This window comes from Nannospalax galili, unplaced genomic scaffold (genome assembly GCF_000622305.1).
Source record: "Nannospalax galili isolate Female #2095 unplaced genomic scaffold, S.galili_v1.0 scaffold538, whole genome shotgun sequence".
Taxonomy (NCBI): domain Eukaryota; kingdom Metazoa; phylum Chordata; class Mammalia; order Rodentia; family Spalacidae; genus Nannospalax; species Nannospalax galili.
Genome location: NW_008343842.1, coordinates 2,851,825 through 2,870,309, shown reverse-complemented (window position 1 = coordinate 2,870,309; position 18,485 = coordinate 2,851,825). Strand labels below are relative to the sequence as shown.

The following is an 18,485-nucleotide window of genomic DNA, read 5'->3' as shown; positions in this document are numbered from 1 at the left end:
GCCATAGGCTTCTAGGAGCTGGGGACTTCCTCCTTCATTGCCTGACTTGTCCCTCTCACAATAGCAGACCCTGGATCCCAGGCTTCTGCATTGTGAGCTTCAGGATAATATGGTGAAGTCCCCAAGGCCCCTGCTGACCTCGAACCCCTGGCTGATGCTGCCTCTCCCCTCTGCTCCCTCTACAGAGGAGTACCTTAGAGTCCTGAACAAGGGATTGGCAGAGGTAAAGAAATCCTTTCTGGGACCGCTATCCCCATCCTGCAAGATGGTACAGATGATGCGCCAGTTTCTGTACCAAGCACTGCCTGAAGACTCCTACAAGTTCGCCACCGGGAAGCTGCACGTGAGCCTCACGCGACTCACAGATGGAGAGAACGTGGTGGTCTCAGAGTACACATCTAAGGAGGAGCTGATTGAGGCAAGGCCCAGGCTGAGCCCAGCCTGTGTGAACCTAGAGAGTCCAGCCTGGCTCTCTACCCACCTCCTCCCTTCCCTCCCTTTCCTGCTTCTCTGGTCCTCCCCTTCCTTCATGTGAGCATCTCTGTCAGGAGCAGAGACAGATAAGATGGCTCAGGGAAGCAAGTCCAAGACCAGCCAGACCTGGCCACCAACTTGGCAAGTTCTATACCAGGTCCCCCAGGTTCTACTTCCACTTCCACCCTGCAGGACCTCTGGGCTAAATCTAGAGCTCACCAGAGGCCCAGAGATGGCCCACAGAGTCCCATGGCTCTTGCAGGACCTCCCGGCCTACGTCCCAGTGCATCTCCCAATTTTAGAAAAGCCAAAGGAGAGTACCCCAGGCCCCCCTGCCCTCTGTCTGTCTCTCCCAGTGAGGCTTGATAGAAGACTGAATTATCAGGCTGGGGCTAGTGACATAGTACTTGCCTAGCATGCAGGAAGCCCTGGGTTCAATCCCCAACACCGTATAAACCAAGAGAATTAGAAGTCCTCAGTCATCCTTGGCTACATAGTGAGTTTGAGGCTATCCTAGGCTACATGAGACCCTGTCTCAAATAAAGAAAAGAGGGGACTGGAGAGAGACGGCTCAGCGGTTAAGAGCACTGGCTGCTCTTGCAGAGGACCTGGGTTTAATTCCCAGAACCCACATGGTGGCTAACAACCACCCATAACTCCAGTTCCAGGGGATCTGAAGCCCTCTTCTGACCTCCATGGGCATTGCACAACACGGGTGCACTCACATACATGCAGGCAATACACTCATACACTAAAATAAAAACAAGAGAGAAAGAAAGGGAGGGAGAGAAGGAGCAGAAAGAGGGGGTGGCAAGATGGCGTAGCAGTTCAGAGCGTGCACTGCTCTTGCAGAGGACCTGAGTTCAGCTCATGTTAGGCAGCTCACAACCAACCACCTGTAATTCTAGCTCCAGAGTATCTAACGCCCTCTTCTGGCCTCTGAGGGCACTTGCATAGTTGTGCACATATAGACACATACATACACATAATTAATAGTTGAAATTTAAAAATATCTAGCTCCAGAGTATCTAACGCCCTCTTCTGGCCTCTGAGGGCACTTGCATATTTGTGCACATATAGACACATACATACACATAATTAATAGTTGAAATTTTAAAAATACCGATGATTAGTGTTGATTTTCCATTTGAATCTAGAATCACCTGTGAGATGGGCCTCCGGGCATGCCAGTGGGGGAGTTCCTTGAGTGTTAACTGAGGTGGACGGGCCATTCCCTGGCTTGCTTCCAGACAGAATGAATGGAGAAAGGGAGCTGACCAGCAGCATGCATTTACCCACTGCCTACTGCTTCTTTGTGACAGATGCAATGTTATCAGCTGCTTTGAGCTCCTGTACTGTGACTTCCCCTGTAATGATGGACTTGTGACCTTGAACTGAAATAAATCATTTTGCCCCTAGGTTGCTTTTGTAAAGTTTTTCTTTTTGCTTTTCTTTTTTTTTTTTCTCTTTTTGAGACAGGGTCTCCCTGTAGCCCCAGCTAGCCTGGAACTCAGTTTGTAGACCAGGCTGGCCTCGAACTCAGAGATCCGCCTGTTTCTGTCACCTGAGTGCTGGGATTACAGGTGTGTGCCACCATTAATTAATTAATTTATTTATTTATTTATTTTTGTTGCTGTTGGTGTTTTTTGGGGTGGGGGGACAGGGTCTCCCTGCAGCCCCAGCTGTCCTGTAATTCACTATGTAGACCAGAACTGCCTTGATCTCACAGAGATCTGCCTGCCTCCGCCTCCCGAGTGCTGGGATCAAATGCATGCACCATCACACCACCCTCTGTCTTTAAACCTAAGACATCAGGTTCTGATTGACATGGTAGGTTACCAAGGACCCAACTAGTTAGGGCCAGGCTAGGAATTGAACTTGGGGCTTTGTTTCCCAGGCCATCATCCTCACTTTGAGTTTAAGGAAATGGGAACCAGTTGAGGGTCAGTGGCACCTGTGAGTCCTCACTGCCCACCTGAGCACCTGTGACATTTCAGCCCCCTCTCTTCCCAGGCCTTGTATTGCAGCTGTTTTGTCCCTGTCTACTGTGGTTTCATCCCCCCAACATACCGGGGTGAGGTAAGTGAGGAGCTTGAGGGTACGAACTCGGACCTTGAAGTGGGGAGTGTTTTCTAGTCAGAATTCCCAATACAAGGGGGCTGAAGAGGCAGCGGGGCAGTTAGTTAAAAACACTGGCTGCTTTTGCAGAGGACCCAGGTTTGATTCCCAGCACCCACATGGTGGCTGACACCCATTTGTAATTCCATTTCCAGGGGATCTGATGCCCTCTTCTGACCTCCATGGGTATTGCATGCACATGGTGCATTTAGATTCATAAGGACAAAACACTCATTCTGAGTATTAAGGCTGTGACCCCAGGCCTAGAGATTAGGGTTCAGATCAGCAGGCCTTTCTTAGACACTTCTGGGAGGTAGAGCCTTGATATAGGTCATCTCATATTCAGTTCATAGATGAGGAACCCACCAGACAGGAAAGGCCTGGAGGTGAGTACACTGGAAAGTAGTGGGAATAGGCTTGGTCTCCTGTGTCATCCAGAAGGCAGACCCCACACAGAGGCCAGTGCCACCAGGGTGCTGAGGGAGGAAAGTCAGGGGCCAGACCATTGGTCTGGGAATCTGGAGGCCACTGTGAGCACAGGAAGTAACCTTGGGCCACACTGCCCACTATTTACTCTGGGAACCTCAGTCTCCAAACTGGTCCCAGAGGGTCTTGTGGCCCCTGCTGCCTGCTGACCCGATTCCTCCATGTCCTCTCTAGCTGGGAGTTCTAGACCCCACTGTGTGTGTCTCTCTCTGCCCCCTGCAGAGGTACATCGATGGTGGCTTCACAAGCATGCAGCCCTGTGCCTTCTGGACGGACTCCATCACCATCTCCACCTTCAGCGGACAGCAGGACATCTGTCCCCGAGACTGCCCCGCCATCTTCCATGACTTCCGAATGTTCAACTTCTCCTTCCAGTTCTCCCTGGAGAACATCACCCGCATGACACACGCGCTGTTCCCCCCGGATCTTGTGGTGAGAGTCAGGCAAGGGCAGGTGGGATCAGGAGCCAGCGGGGACCCTCCGATCCATGTCCCTCCCTGTGGAGTCCCTCACACTTCCTCAGACCTGCATTGTGAGCTTGTGTTAACCAGTTGTGTGGCAGTGACCAAGTCTCTAAGCCCCAGTTTCCTCCCTTAGCACAGGATGGTGTCAAAGCCCCTGGTGGAATGGTACCTACCAACTGCTTCCTCTAATAGGGCCAAAGCGTCAGCCAAATGCAGGCTGTGTGAACAGCTCAGAGCTAAGAAATTTGCCATTTTTATTTTATTTTGGTCTTTTTGAGACAAGGTCTCTCTGTAGCCCCAGCTGGCCTGAAACATGCTATGTAGACCAGGCTGGCCCCAAACTCACAGAGATTCACCTGCCTCTGCCTCCTGAGTGCTGGGATTAAAGGTGTGTGCCGCCATGACTGGCTTGAAGTTTGCCATTTTAAAAATATTTTATTTATTATTTTTATTTTATGTGTATGAGTGTATTGCCTGCATATATGTAAGTGCACCCGAGTCGTGCGGTGCCCTAGGAGGTCAGAAGAAGGTGTCGGATCCTCTGGAATGGAATTAAAGATGAATTTTAGTGGCCATGTAGGTGCTAGGATTCAAACCTGGGTTTTCTGCAAGAACAGCCAGAATTCTTAACTGCTGAGCCATCTTTCCAGTCCCAAGTTTGCCATTTTAAAAAGGTTACTAAAAAGAAAGAAGATCCAGGACTGGGGATGTAGCTCAGTTAGCAGAGTGCTTGCCTAAAAGGTGGGAAACCCTGGGTTGGATTCTCACTACCGTGTGAACCAGAAGGGGTGGTACATGCCTGTAATCCCAGCACTCAGGAGACAGAGGCAGGAGAAACAGGAGTTCAAGGTCATCCTTGGCTATATGCATAATTTGAGGGCAGCCTGAGCTTCATGAGACCTTGTCTATAAACTAATTAATTAATTAAAGAACAAACAAGAAAATAGGATACTGGGCAGGGTGGGAGGCAGGATGACTTGGTGGGTACAGGGGCTTGCTGCCAAGCCTGGGGATCTAAGTTCAGTCCCCAGGACCCACATGGTAGATGAAGAGAACCAGCTCCCAGAAGTTGTCCTTTGACCTTCATATGAGGCTCACATATGCATGCTAAATAAATAAATGCAATAAAAATAGCAATGATAAAGAAAATCCTGCAACAAAGTCTGTGGCCAGCAAAGCCCCAAATATTTCCTATCCAGCCCTCTCAGAGAGGGCCTCATGGGGAACCTCTCCCTTCCAGAATCCTTTGCAAAAATACCACTACTGTTCTCATTTAACAGGTGGAAAAAATGAGGGTGTGAATGGTTATAACCACACAACCAATGAGGTGCAGTACTAAAATTTGAACCCAGACCCTAAAGTCTATCCTTCCTATGACCCAAATGTGTGGTCTCTGGAACATCCCGCCTTTTCTGTGGCAGAGGCTGCTGGTGCCCTGGGAACAGGTGACACACACTGATGTCCTCCGGGGGTCATGTCAGCAATCACTCATCAGCTCTCCTGGGCAGATAGTGAGGGTGGGGTGCAGTCCAGGTACATGTGTGTGTATGAGTGCTTTGCTTGCATGTATGTAAGTGCACCATGTGCATGCAATGCCCATGGAGGCCAGAAGAGGGCACTAGATTCCCTGGAGCTGTGGTTAAGGATGATTGTTAGCCACTGTGTGGGTGCTGGAAACTGAAACCACTGCTCTCAACCACTGAGTCATTCTTTCCTGCCCCAACCCATGTGCTTTCTGAAAATCCCAGAGCAAAGTTCTGCAGTGGGAAGTTGTGTCTGTGGGTGGGAAAGGGACAGTGTCTCTCAGGTCACTGCACCCTCCTTCATTTCCCATGTCCTCACCCAGATCCTGCAGGATTACTACTACCGGGGCTATGATGATGCTGTTTCATACCTGCGGAGGCTAAGTAAGTACCTGGGAGCGGGAGGGAAGGTTGGAAAGTGGAGCAGGGATGGGAATGGAAGTTTGAGCAGAGGGCAGTCTCCTACAGCTATGGCCAGGAGAGCTGGACATGAGGGCGAGCAGCCTGACAGGCCACTGTGGCTATGGATTAACTCATAGGACAGTGGCTAGGCCATTTCAAGACACATGCTTATGGATTTAAAACAAAGCCAGGTTTGGAGATATGGCTTACTTAGTAGAGTGCTTGCCTCTAATCCCAGTACTCAGGAAGAGAAGGCAAGAGGATCAGAAGTTCAAGGCTAGCCTGGGCTACTTGAGACAAGGTCTCCAGTAGATGTGACTAGTTACGTTTGAGTGACATACCAATCAACAAATCAAAGACAGGTCCTTGGCTTGTGCTGGTCTGGAAAGGTGGCCCCACCTCTGTGTCTCCTCTGGACTTTTATCAAGTAGACTGAATGTTCTAACTCCATGAAGGCCATGGTTTTCGGAAAAGAAGTGAAAAGACCTTCCGTGTTTAAGGTAAATGCCTTAGTACATGGTTTTAGATCCAGGAATTTTAGACAAAGGGCGCTTGCCTAATCCTGGCTCAGATTTTCTCCTGCAGCGCGCACTTCCTCCGCCAGGTGGCGTGCACATATGCATGCACACATGGGAGGCTCTCTCCCTCCTCCCCACAAGGCCTCTGGAATTTTTGTCCTGGTACAGGTGTGGGAGTTGGAGCTACTGAGACGTCCTGAGAAATTCCTGTCCAACCACGCTCTGCTCCCCACCTGCCATCTGGGGGGAAGTCGTTGAACCCTGAAAGGTGTCAGCCTTCAATTGCATCCTCACACCCTCGCATCCTTTTTCTCCTCCCTCCCAAGGGCAACATCCTGGAGAGCTGGCTGTGCTGGAGGGAGCTGGAGGATGCCAGTCTTCACCGAGGTGCCTGCAGCCAGCTCACCCCCTCCCACGCCCTCCCTCCATTTTTTCCACAATTTGATAAAGTCCTACACATACCATCCCAAAGTTTTCCGAAGGGGTGGGGGATGTGGTTCAGTTGGGAGTCTGCCTAGCATCTGTGAGATTTGATCACCAACACTGGGGAGGTGGAGGCAGGAGGATCATAAACTCGATGTCATCCTTGGCTACATAGTGAACTTGAGGCCAGCCTGGGCTACATGAGACTCTGTCTCAAGGAAAGAAAGTTTCCTGGAGCCCTTTTGTGATCCTTCTCACTTTCCTTCACCCCCTCATTACAAATACCCTTTGGTCTTGTCTCTGTCATTATAGATTAAGTTGCACATTCTAGTCTTGATCATTATAGATTAATTTACAAACCCTAATTTTGATATACAGAAACTTACAAATTGAACTCTCCTTTCTCTGGATTCTTTCCCTCTGCGTAATTATTCTGAGATTCATTTGTGCTATTGAAACTATAAATGGTCCATTCTTTTTTTAACTTTGACACTCCATTTCCTTATATGAATATACCTCAGCTCATGTAGCTATTCTCTTGTGTACATGTATGCATATATGCATGTGCATGTACATGTGTACAGACCTATACGCATGAGCGTGGAAGCCAGAGAGGTCGTTGGGAGTCCTGCTCTGTCACTCTCTCCATTAGTCCCTTGAAAACGGCTCTCCCTGAACCTGGAGTTTGATGATTTGGCTAGACTAGCTGGCAGTGAGCACAGCCCCCACCATCTGTCTGTCTCAGCCCCCAGCACTGGAATTACAAGCAAGTGCTACTTGTATACGAAGTGCTGGAGATCTGAAGTCAGGTCTTCTTGCTTGCAGAGCAAGCACTTTACTCACTGAGCTTTCTGCCCAGTCCAGCTGGCTGGGTTGTGTGGGTGGATGGGTGGTTGTTTTGTTTAGACAAGGTTTCATGTATCCCAAGCTGGTCTCAAATTCATTATGTAGCTAAGTCTGGCCTTGAACCCCTGATCCTCCTGCCGCTACCTCCCAAGTGCTAGGATTATAGGTGTGTGACACCATACCTGGCTTTCTGTTCAACTCTTTCCTCCATCTCCCCCTGCCACCTTCAATAAACTTTCTATTTTTTTGTTTGGTTTTGTTCTTTTGAGTGAGGGTCTCCCTGTAGCCCCAGATGGCCTGGAACTCACTATGTAGACCAGGCTGGCCTTGAACTCACAGAGATCTGCCTGCCTCTGCCTCCCAAATGCTAGGATTAAAGGCATATACTACTTCACCCACCCACTCCTTTAAACAATTTTTATTTTATGTGTATGAGTATTCTGCCTGCATGTATGTAAGTGTACTCATGGCATTAGTGCAATGCCTAAAGAGGTCAGAAGAGGGCATTGGATCCCTGGGAACTGGAGTTACAGATGGTTGCAGGCTAGCATGTGGGTACTGGGACTCAAACCCAGGTCCTCTGCAAGAGCAGTTGGTTCTCTTAATCGCTGAGCCATCTCTGTAGACCCAATTTAATTTACTTTTGAGACAGGGTCTCACTATGTAGACCAGGCTGGCTTTGAACTCACAGTGATCCACCTGCCTCTGCGTCCTGAGTATAGGGATTAAAGCTGTGTGCCACACTGCCTGGCTAGATTTTTTTTAAATTGAAACCTTTTAAAAATGTCTCACATTTAGATGTCATCCTATGATACATATATTATGATAGATGCCTTAGGCTTAAGGCATAGGCCACCACACCCAATTCTTGAATTGCTTTTTTGTTTGGTTGCTGTTGTTTTGTTTTAAGAAAAGTCTCCCAGGACTGGAGAGATGGCTCAGCAGTTAAGAGCACTGACTGCTCTGGACCCAGGTTCAATTCCCAGCACCCACATGGCAGCTACGAACTGCCCTTAACTCCAGTTCCAGGGGAATCCGATGCTCTCTTCTGACCTCTGCAGCATTGCAGACACAGGTGCACTCACTTACATGCAGGCAATACACTCATACACATAAAATAAAAATAGTAAAATATTAAAAAAAAAAAAGAAAAGTCTCCTATGTATCCCAGGCTGGTTTCAAACTCATGATGTTCCTGCCTCTGTGAATGCTGGGAGGACAGGGTGATAACATCATACCCAGCTATTTCTTGGATTTCTGTAGGTTACTGGGCCTCCCTACCCTAGACTGTGAGTTCCGATAGAGTGGAACTATCTCGATCTGTTTTGGAAAAAAGCCCGGGAAGCACTTGTGCAGATGTTGCGCTGACACCAGGGTTAGTGTCACTGCCTGATCTGCATGGTTGTTTTTTTAGATGCTGCGTATCTTGATTCCCCCTCCAAGAGAGTGATTTTTCCCCGGGTAGAAGTGTACTGCCAGATAGAGCTCGCCCTTGGCCATGAGCCCCAGGATCAAAGTCGGCCAAGCCTCCAAACGCAGGGGGACATTAAGGAAGAAGCCTCGAAACCACACCCACAGGGGGATCCTAAAGAAGACGGAAGTGGTGACCATCCCCCTGTGTCTCCATCCCGGAAGACACCTGAATCCACATGTGAGCCGTCTGCGGAGTCACCCGAGCTACCACCTGCATCACCGTTGACTCTGTGCGAGCCAGGCCCAGTCAGGAGACCTGGGCTGCCCACCAACCCCAATAGCATTTGCCTAACTAATCCTCAAATGCAAAACCCAGAGCCAGGGGTAAAGGACAGCTGTAAACTGGACTTGGCCTCCGAGGACCCAGGGGCAAAAGACTTGCCACGTGCACTACCTACCTCCCTCTCAGCCTCATGCTCACCCAGCTCGGAGACTGGACCACTACCGTCTGTTGCATCACCTGAGTCCCCTCAGCAGCAGGTACAGCCATTTGGACTACAGCTCAGACACCCACACTCCAAGTCAGCCACAGCAGTCGGGGCATCCCTGGGACCTTCAGCAGAGGGAACACTGGGAGGGTCTCACACCTGTCCTTTGACATCACCCACCCTGCCACAGGTGGAGGAGCCGTGCCCAGAACACTCACCAGGTATGATCCTCCCAGCTCTGGCCCTCAGGCAAGCTCTTAACACCTAAGGAGAAACACCACTCTAGGGGGAGGGTTGGTGGGTGCCGTTAGCCGGCTGCCTTTGCAGCCACCACCATGAACTGGAAAGGTTAAGAGCACTGGCTGATCTTGCAGAGGACTGGAGTTCAGTTCCCAGCACCCATGTTGGACAGCTCACAACCACCTGTAACTCCAGGTCCGGAGATCTGACACCCTCTTCTGGCCTCTAAGGGCACTGCAGGGACATGGTGCACTTACATACATGAAGGCAAAACTCATATACATACAAATTTAAAATAAAAAAAAAAAGAAGGCGAATAGGAGCTGGAGAGCTGGCTCAGTAGTTAAAAGCACTGGCTGCTCTTGCAGAGGACCTGGGTTCTGTTCCCAGCACCTGCATGGTGGCTAACAACTGCCTATAACTCCAGTTACAGGGGATCCAACACCCTCTTCTGACCGCCACAGGAATTGCACACATGGGTGAACTTACAGACTTGCAGTCAAAATGCTCATACACATAAAATTTTAAAAAATAATAATAATAAATTTTAAAAGAATAATCATCCTAAAGCTATTAGTATTCTCTGTTCCAAGAACAAGGTGCAAATACTATGTGTTGGTGGGAGCTCTGACTCCTGGGGATTTACTGCAAACTTCCCCTAACACATGACTTTCAGGGACAGAAGTGTCTTTGCTGTCAGCTCAGGGGTCAGCATCTGCCCCTCCACAGCTGCTGCCCTGGATCTGAACCAGATACACTGATGTGATGATTTGGTCCTAACTATGAGAATCAGGGAGTTCTTTGCTGTTTTATTATTTATTTATTTGCTTATTGAAAAACAAATACTTTTATTCATCTTTGGAAATTTCATATACATATACAATGTATATTGAATTTATTTATTTTTACCTTGTGTGGGTGCACATGCACGTGCACATATGCTTCTCATAGGACATGTGTGTAGGTCAGAGGACAACTTGTGGGAGTCAGTTCTCTTCTACCATGTGGGTCCTAGGGACTGAATTTGGGTCATTATGCAGGAAGGCAAGTGAATTTACCCACTGAGCATTTAGCCTGGCCTAGTTTTTAATTTTATATATATATTTTATTTATTATTTCTGTTTTATATGTATGAGTGTATTGCCTGCATGTATGTAAGTGCACTCATGTCTTGCGGTGCCTACAGAGGTCAGACCTCCTCTTCTGTCCTCCTCAGGCATTGCATGACATGGGTGCACTTACATACAAACAGGGAAAACACTCATATATATATAAAATAAAAATAACAAATAAAATATTTAATCTATTATTTTTATTATTCAGAAGAGGGTGTCAAATCCCCTGGAACTGGAGTTACAGATGGTCAGCCACCATGTGGTGCTGGGAATCAAACCTGGGTCCTCTGCAAGAGTAGCCAGTGCTCTTAACTGCTGAGCCAGCTCTCCAACTCCAAATAAAATATTTTAAAACACCTACTGCTCAGCATGGTGGTGTACGCCTTTGATCCCAGCACCTGGGAGGCAGAGGCAAGCTGATCTCTGTGAGATGGAGACCAGCCTGGTCTCTATAGCAAGTTCCAGGCCAGCTGGGGCTACAGGGAGACCCTGTCTCAAAAAACCCCACATTTATCATTGCTATTTGAAAAATAGCCAAGTACGCCCTACCTGCCGCCTCACTTTTACCTCCTGTATTTTCACTTCACTCCTCCTGCCTCTTCAGAACCACAGAGGACAGTGGCAGCACCTCCAGTTAAAGGAAAAGAGGCCAGGAGCAAGCCTCTCCTGATGTAAGTTTCCCCTCATCCAGATACCTTCTCTCCTTCGCTGGGGGAGGGGCCTGGCTAAGTGAGCACTCCATCTTTTCAGCTGCCTGGGGATGACTCAGGTCCTCCTCTAGACTGTGTGGTGGGGATCAAACCTGGGTCCTCACACGTGGAGCACACTTCCAGGCCTGCTTGTCTGTCCACCAGTGACGCAGTATGTGGAACTCGTCTGTTCACATTGGTGATGCCATCCTTCCACCTCCCTTTTGTGCACACTGGGCATACCCTCTTCCAGGACAGTGGGAAAGAGTGCACTCCCAGTCTCTTATCTTTTTAAAGAATATACCTTTTATTTATTTTCTATATATGAGTGTTTTGCCTGCATGTGTGTAAGTGCACCCATGAGTGCAATGCCTGTAGAGGCCAGAAGGGGCATCAGATCCCCTGGAGCTTGAGTTAAGAATGGTTGTTAGTCACTGTGTGGGTGCTGTGCATGTGTCTGTTTGTGTATCTGTATGCTAGCATATGCATGTGTGAGTGGGTTCCTGCTGAGGCCAGAAGAGGATGTTGGATCCCCTGGAGCTAGCGATACAGGTGGTTGTGAACTTCCCAATGTGGGTGCTGGGAACCAAATTCCAGTCCTCTGCAAGGGCACCAAGTGTTCTTAACTGTTGAGCCATCTCTCCAGCCCCCCTTCAAAGTTTTGTAGGTAAAATTAGATATAATAGCCAGACATGGTGGTGCACGCCTTTAATCCCAGCACTTGGAGGCAGAGGCAGGTGGATCTCTGTGAGATCTTGGCCAGCCTGATCTACCTAGTGAGTTCCAGGTAACTGGGGCTACAGAGAGACCTTGTTTCAAAACAACACAAAACAAAACAAAAACATAAATAAAAATAAATTACTTTAAAATTTTTCTTTATATAATTTTAATTTAAATTTTCATCTCAAGACATAAATTATGCATTATGGTTGCGTGATTTTTAACTTCTTTGCATCTACATGTAAGTAGATGTAAGTTTGAGTTTTGGTTGACTCCTTGGCCTGGTGGTACTTGTATAAATAAATAGTCGTTGATAATCAAAAATATTTGCTGGGGAACTCTGACCTCAGCCGGGACAGGTGGGTCTACTTGGTAAGCTGAGACTCTGAGGACCGTGGACACTGTTCAGGACACTAACAAACCACTCCTTGATCTCTTCACCCAGGGAAAGTCCGGCTCCAGATTCAAACTGGGTCAACAAGGTTTTCAAGAAAACCAAACAGAGGACAAGCACCACCAGAAAGTGCTTCCCCAGACACCCCCAGACCAAGAAGCCAGCCGGCAAACTGCAGTGAGTCGCTAAGGTGTATAGTAACAGGGCCTAAGAGCGCTGCTCTGCCGGGCTTGCTCAGCGCTCATGGTTAGGACACTCAGTCTCGCTGAGCTCCCCCTTCCTGACTTGCAGAATGGGGGCGATCCCAACTTCTCAGCTTGTGAGGGTGCGGTGCAGGCAGCTGTGTGAATAGGAAATCACTCTGGAAACAGCAGGTGTGAGAGTGATGTAAGTTCTGGAGGGTCACTAGCTGTGCTCAGTTTCTGAATAGCCTGTGCTTTAAAAGGAGGCTGGGGCCAGCGGGAAGGCTCAGCAGGTAGAGGTACTTGCACGTGGGTCTGAGGACCTGAGTTCGATCGATCCCTGGATTCCACAAGGTGGCAGGAGAGAACTGACTCCCGATAGTCATCCTCTGACCTTGTGTATGATGCTCATAAGTGTACGTGCTGCACATACACATATACAATCAACCAACCAATCAGTTTAACACTGGTCAGGCATGGTGGTGCACATCTTTAATCCCAGCATTCAGGAGGCAGAGGCAGGCAGACCTCTGTGAGTTCCAGGCCAGCTGGAGTGACATAGTGAGAACTTGTCTCAGAAAAACAAACAAAACCAAAAAAATGGGCTGGACACACAGGTGCCTGCTTGACCTTCAACATGAATCTAGGTCCCCTGACAAATATAAGCCTGTTTTCATCTCCTCCTCCTCTTCCTCTTCCTCTTCCTCCTCCTCTTATTTTTCTTTAGACAGTGTTACTCTGCCCCCCCATGTAAGTAAATAAACAAATGTAATTTAAAAAATTAAAAGAAGAAAAAGAAAACTATTGATGGATGTGCAAATCCACACCCCAAGCCTATCATCAAGGTGGGCTGTACAGGATCTTGTTGCAGTTTCCCAGAGAGGGCAGGTGACTAGCCCAGGGTCACCATGCAGGTGAAGGTGGGGTTTGGAACTCTTCTTAGTTCTCACGCGTGCGTCCTTGGTTCTCTCATTCAGGTCTGTTCCTTGCCCACTCGACTTCCCTGTGCTGACCACATCTGAGACAGTTTGGGTCACCTACAAACCTCATCCCAGCCAGATCCATGAGAAAACAGCTGCCCTAAGGTGTGGCGTTAGTTCCCTCTGGGTGTCCCCCAAGGGTGACCCTGCCTATCTTGTCCCAGGAGGCTGTAATGATCCCAGGAGTGGTGCTAGCTAGCTCTATTTCTTCCAGCTCTCCCTTCCTGGCCCTTTGTGGAGAGAGAGAGAGAGAGAGAGAGAGAGAGAGAGAGAGAGAACGAACTAGAGTGCTGGAGAGATGGCTCAGTGGCTCTTGCAGAGGACCCACATTTGGTTCCTAACACCCACATGGCAGCTAACAACCACCTGTGACTCCAGCTCCAGGGAATCCAACGCCCTCTTCTGGTCTCTGCAGGCACTGCACACACTTGATGCACTTGTATACATGCAGACAAAACACTCATACACATAAAATTTTAAAAAATAAATAAAGCAAACCCCCAGGTTTGGGAACAAACTTAGATTCACAGTTTCTATCAAGTGAACTGGTAGCTTGCTCAGGGCTGCCCTAGAATGAAGCTAAAAAGGAGATCTCAGTAGAATTTAGAATGGGGTGTTATGGAGGGAGGACTCCAAAATGATGACTCTGTGTGCTTTTCCTAGGAAGTGAGTGGACAAAACTCCTAAGCTGAGGAGGAAAGATTCCAAGGACCTGGAGCCTGGGCCCAGATCCCTACTGCCCTCAGATGCCCTCCCACCTAAGGCCTGTTGGTACCTGGGGGATGCCTGTTGCCGTCCAGTGCCCCAGAAGTTCTGTTCCCCCAATGTGTATTTCCTGCTCTGAACAGCCTCCTGCTTCCCTGTGATCCTTCCTGCCTTCCCACAATCTCTTCTGGATAGACAGATGGACGTCAACACATACCACAGGGCAAAACTCAGAGTCCAGCTGGTAGGAGCCAAGGACAGGTTTTCCTGGCTCCTGTCCTGTCTAGAGGCCAAGTTCTTCTTTGGTCTTGTTTCCGGTTCTCACAGTGCATTGGAGTCTCCATTCACAAACACTGGACCCACTTTCCAAGCTATTCCCTGGGGTCACCCAAGGAGAGGGCCTGGCCCCAACCTTGGCTTCAAGATCTTTTCAAAGGCCCCTGAGGAACTATGTGGTGCAGCAATGGAAACTGGTCACCATGTCCCAGTCTTGGGGTAGTTGTGAAAGATGTCAAGGACCTGAGAGACCAAATGTCCCCTCCCAGCACCTTGAGGGAAGGCTGTCATTCACACTACAGTGAAGGTGATCCATGAGAAAGACATCTTCAGTAAAATTAACATCTGACCTCTATGCCGAAATGGCTCATCCAAGTTCATCTTAAAGAGTGACATGAATTGGCTAGGGGTTACTTAGGGAGCTGGGGGTAACTGTGGAGAGCTGTTTGCTTACCTGAGGTCAATCAACCATGCTCCTGTTCCATATGGCTTGAAGTCAACAGCAGAATCGATGTAAACCCAGTTCAGAGTGCTACCTAGTGTTAATCAGTCGAAGTGACCACAGGCTCTGGTGACAAGGCACAAACAAAACCAGACCCTGGGAAGGTTGTGTGTTCATGTGGGGCCCAACCTGGCCTTCTCAGAGACTCTCAGAGACTTACCAGCTCTCTGCAAACACTGACTGTAGGAAGGGCAGCTTGTTTTCTACTGTCTGGGTCTGCCAAGTAAAGTAGTTAACTGGCAGTTTGCTGCAAGATGGAGTTACTTTGGCTAGGATTTGGGAGTTTGGTCTCACTATAAACCTCAGTTCCAGCCTGTCTGGAAGGAAATGCACCCAACTGCTCCCCAGACAGGAAACTATCCCAGCCAGGGCTAGTAAAGAGGCTCAGACTGCCCACAGGCTTCAGCAGCATTTGCCTAACAAATACTCAGATGCAAAAACCCAGAGCTGAGGCGCCACTCAACTGTAAATTAGACTTAACCACCAAGGACCTGGAGGTAAAATGTAAGCTGAGATAGGGGGTTGCTGTGGCAAGGAGATCCTGGGGGAGCCCACTTTACTAGTCATTTGTTCAGGGAACAAAATGTGCCTTGGGAAGGCCATCAAAGAATCAAGGTCCCTGAGAGGAGCACAGTGGTGCATCCTGGAAAATCAGGAGTTCAAGAACATCCTCAGCTACATGGTAAGTTTGCGGTCAGCCTGGGCTACGTAAACTCTGTCTCAACAGGATAACCCGGGGCTGGAGCGATGGCTCAGGGGTTAAGAACACTAGCTGCTCTTGCAGAAGACCTGGGTTCAGTTCCCAGTACCCACATGGTGGCTCACAACCACCTGTAACTCCAGCTCCAGGGGATCCAATGCCCTCTTCTGGCCTCTGAGGGTGTTGCATGCCTGTGGTATACATATAAACATGCAAGCAAACACTCATACACATAAAATAAAAGTTTAACAGAAAGAGATTGACCTTTTCACCCCACCCCCTGAAAAAACAAAGTTCCAGGTAACCTGCAGCCTCCCTCATACTCGGGGCTGTTGCTGTGGTGTAGACCAGGAGCACCTGGAGACTAGTCTGTGGGAAAGGCAGATCCCTGAGTGTCACCCCTGGTGGAAAGACTTTCATCTATGAATTCCCCATGAGCCTGCAGGCTCAAGGACTTTAGTCCTGGGGAGGGTCTGTCTCAATCAGGACACTTACTCCTTGGCACAGGGGAAGGTGGCACCTACTAAAAATTATAGAACTTTGGAAGCCTCAAAGCTACCAAAGTCCATGCTCCAAGGATCCAGGAAATCCGCCTGTAGGATCTCTTCACTTGTTAATTTAGCCTGTTATTTAAAAGAATTTTTTTGAATTATCTATTTTTATTTTATGTGTACGAGTGTATTGCCTACATGTATGTAAGTGTGCCCAGGTCATGCAGTGCCTGCAGAGACCAGAAGAGGGCATTGCATCCCCTGGAACTAGAGTTATGGACAGTTGTTAGCCGCCATGTGGGTGCTGGGATTCGAACCTAGGTCTTCTGCAAGAACAGTTGGTGCTCTTAACTGCTGAGCCATCTCTCCAGCCCCTAATTTCTCCTGTTTTGAGATAATAAAGAGACTTATGTTTTTCACTAGTTCTAGGATTGCCAGCTAAAACACAGGACACCTTGTCAAATGCAGATTTCAGGTAAACACTGACCATTACAATCATTTACCTGAGGTTCAAATTCGGCTGGGCATCCTGTACTTTTGTTAACGCTGGTAACCCTAATTAGTCCCTTTCTCCTTTATTTCTTTTCCTTTATCAACAATCACAGACTGATTTTTGTTTTGATACAAGATCCCATGTAGCCCAGGCTGGACTCAAACTCTCTATGTAGCAGAAGATGATCTTGAGCTCTTGATCCTCCTGCCTCCACCTCCCAAGTGCTGGAACTCAGCTGACATCATCACCTCCAACTTATCCATTAGCCTTCTGACTTCTCAGAGGGAGGAAGTTCATTGTATTACAATGTCACTTGTCCACCTTTAAATAGACTTTCAAGGCCAAGCATGGTGGTGCACACTTTTAATCTTAGCACTCAGGAAGCAGAGGCAGGGTGATCTCTGTGAGTTCGAGGCCAGCTGGTGCTACATAGTGAGACCCTGTCTCAACAAAGAGAAAAGACTTTCAAAGCAATATGATCTCCTATGTACCTCAGAAAAGCATCATGGTGTAAGATAACCCATGTTCCATCCGCCCTGTTTAGACTGGCACAAATTCACTCTGAACCCTGAGGGTCCTGAGAGATCCAGCTGTGTCTTTTGCATCTGTGTATCCCACACAGTTGGTATCATATCTGGAACATAGTAAGTGTTCAATAAAAGCTAGCTTCCATGAATGATATGGATTAGGCAGTGGGGTCTGGGCACTAACCAGGAGGTCTCAGAGCCTGGTCCTGGCCTGGGTCTATCTGTAGTTGACTGTGTAACCTTGGACAAAGCATGTCCCCACTCTGGGCCGTGGTTTTCTCCTTTGTGAAATGGTGATTGGCAGACTGCCTTCTCTTGATCTCTTTGGAGCAATGGATGAGCCTCAGGGATGAGGCATGGATATGTGGTTTGGAAATAAGACACTCATGCATCATCACAGAGGAAGAGGCTTTTGATGTTTTCCATAGATACCATGGTTTCTGAGCCAATATCTAGTGCTATATTCTGGCAATTTTTATCTTAGCTCAGTGATAGAATTTGGGTACCAGAGTTTAGGAGCTAAGAGGAGATTGTATAGAATCGAGATTGAAATAAAAAAGACTAACCTAGTCTTTCTGTGACCCTCACCTTGAGAGTCACATGTGGAATTGTAGCAGGTTAGATTAGGCCAAGTATCTTGGCCTCAACATCACCAGCCTGGAAGCAGATGGACTAAAACCCTGGTCTCCTCACCACCACAATTTAGGACCCTTTTGTTACTACGTCAGCAAGTTGTCATCCCGAGGACTGGCCACCCGAGGAAGATCCAGAGAGCACCCTGGACAGGGACAGGGAGGCTGGCCCCACCACCATGCAGGTTCTAACTATCTTAGATGGAACAGAGGGCAGCCATCTTGCCTCCACAGGATGCCTCCCTTAGAAAGATCCAGATCACACTCTGTGAGAGAATCAGTTTATTATTTCAAAGAACACAGTACAAAAATGAGACTTGGATGCCAGCATCAGGAACTCATAACAAATATTCTATAAGCCTAGAGGGGATTACTGCAAATATGTATAGGAACTGAAGAGATGCTCAACACTTAAAAGTGCTTGCTGCTCTTGCAGAAGGTGGGAGTTTAGTTCCCAGGATCCAGGTCAGAAAGCCCCATAACCACCTGGAACTCCAGCTCCAGGAAATCCACACATACACATACATAACAAATAATTTAAAATAATTTATATATAGAGAGAAACCATGTACAGTCAGGTATGGGGGCACACACCTGTAATCTCAGCTCTTAGAGGGCAGAACAGGAAAATTACTGCAAATTTGAGGCCAGCCTGGGTGACACCATTCCAGGCCAGCCTGGGCT

The 18,485-nt window shown here is 48.2% G+C and overlaps 1 protein-coding gene across 1 annotated transcript in view; it reads left to right on the top strand.

The window, feature by feature from the left end:
- Pnpla1 (patatin like phospholipase domain containing 1) overlaps positions 1-18,485 on the top strand; it is a 47,348-nt gene that overhangs the window by 26,818 nt on the left and 2,045 nt on the right. Inside the window, exons 2-9 of the mRNA XM_008840201.1 lie at positions 186-418; positions 2,488-2,553; positions 3,301-3,510; positions 5,389-5,449; positions 8,669-8,905; positions 9,153-9,207; positions 12,365-12,490; positions 13,473-13,587. Of these exons, the coding sequence (XP_008838423.1) occupies positions 186-418; positions 2,488-2,553; positions 3,301-3,510; positions 5,389-5,449; positions 8,669-8,905; positions 9,153-9,207; positions 12,365-12,490; positions 13,473-13,587 (1,103 nt within the window). The remainder of the gene's footprint in view (positions 1-185; positions 419-2,487; positions 2,554-3,300; positions 3,511-5,388; positions 5,450-8,668; positions 8,906-9,152; positions 9,208-12,364; positions 12,491-13,472; positions 13,588-18,485) is intronic.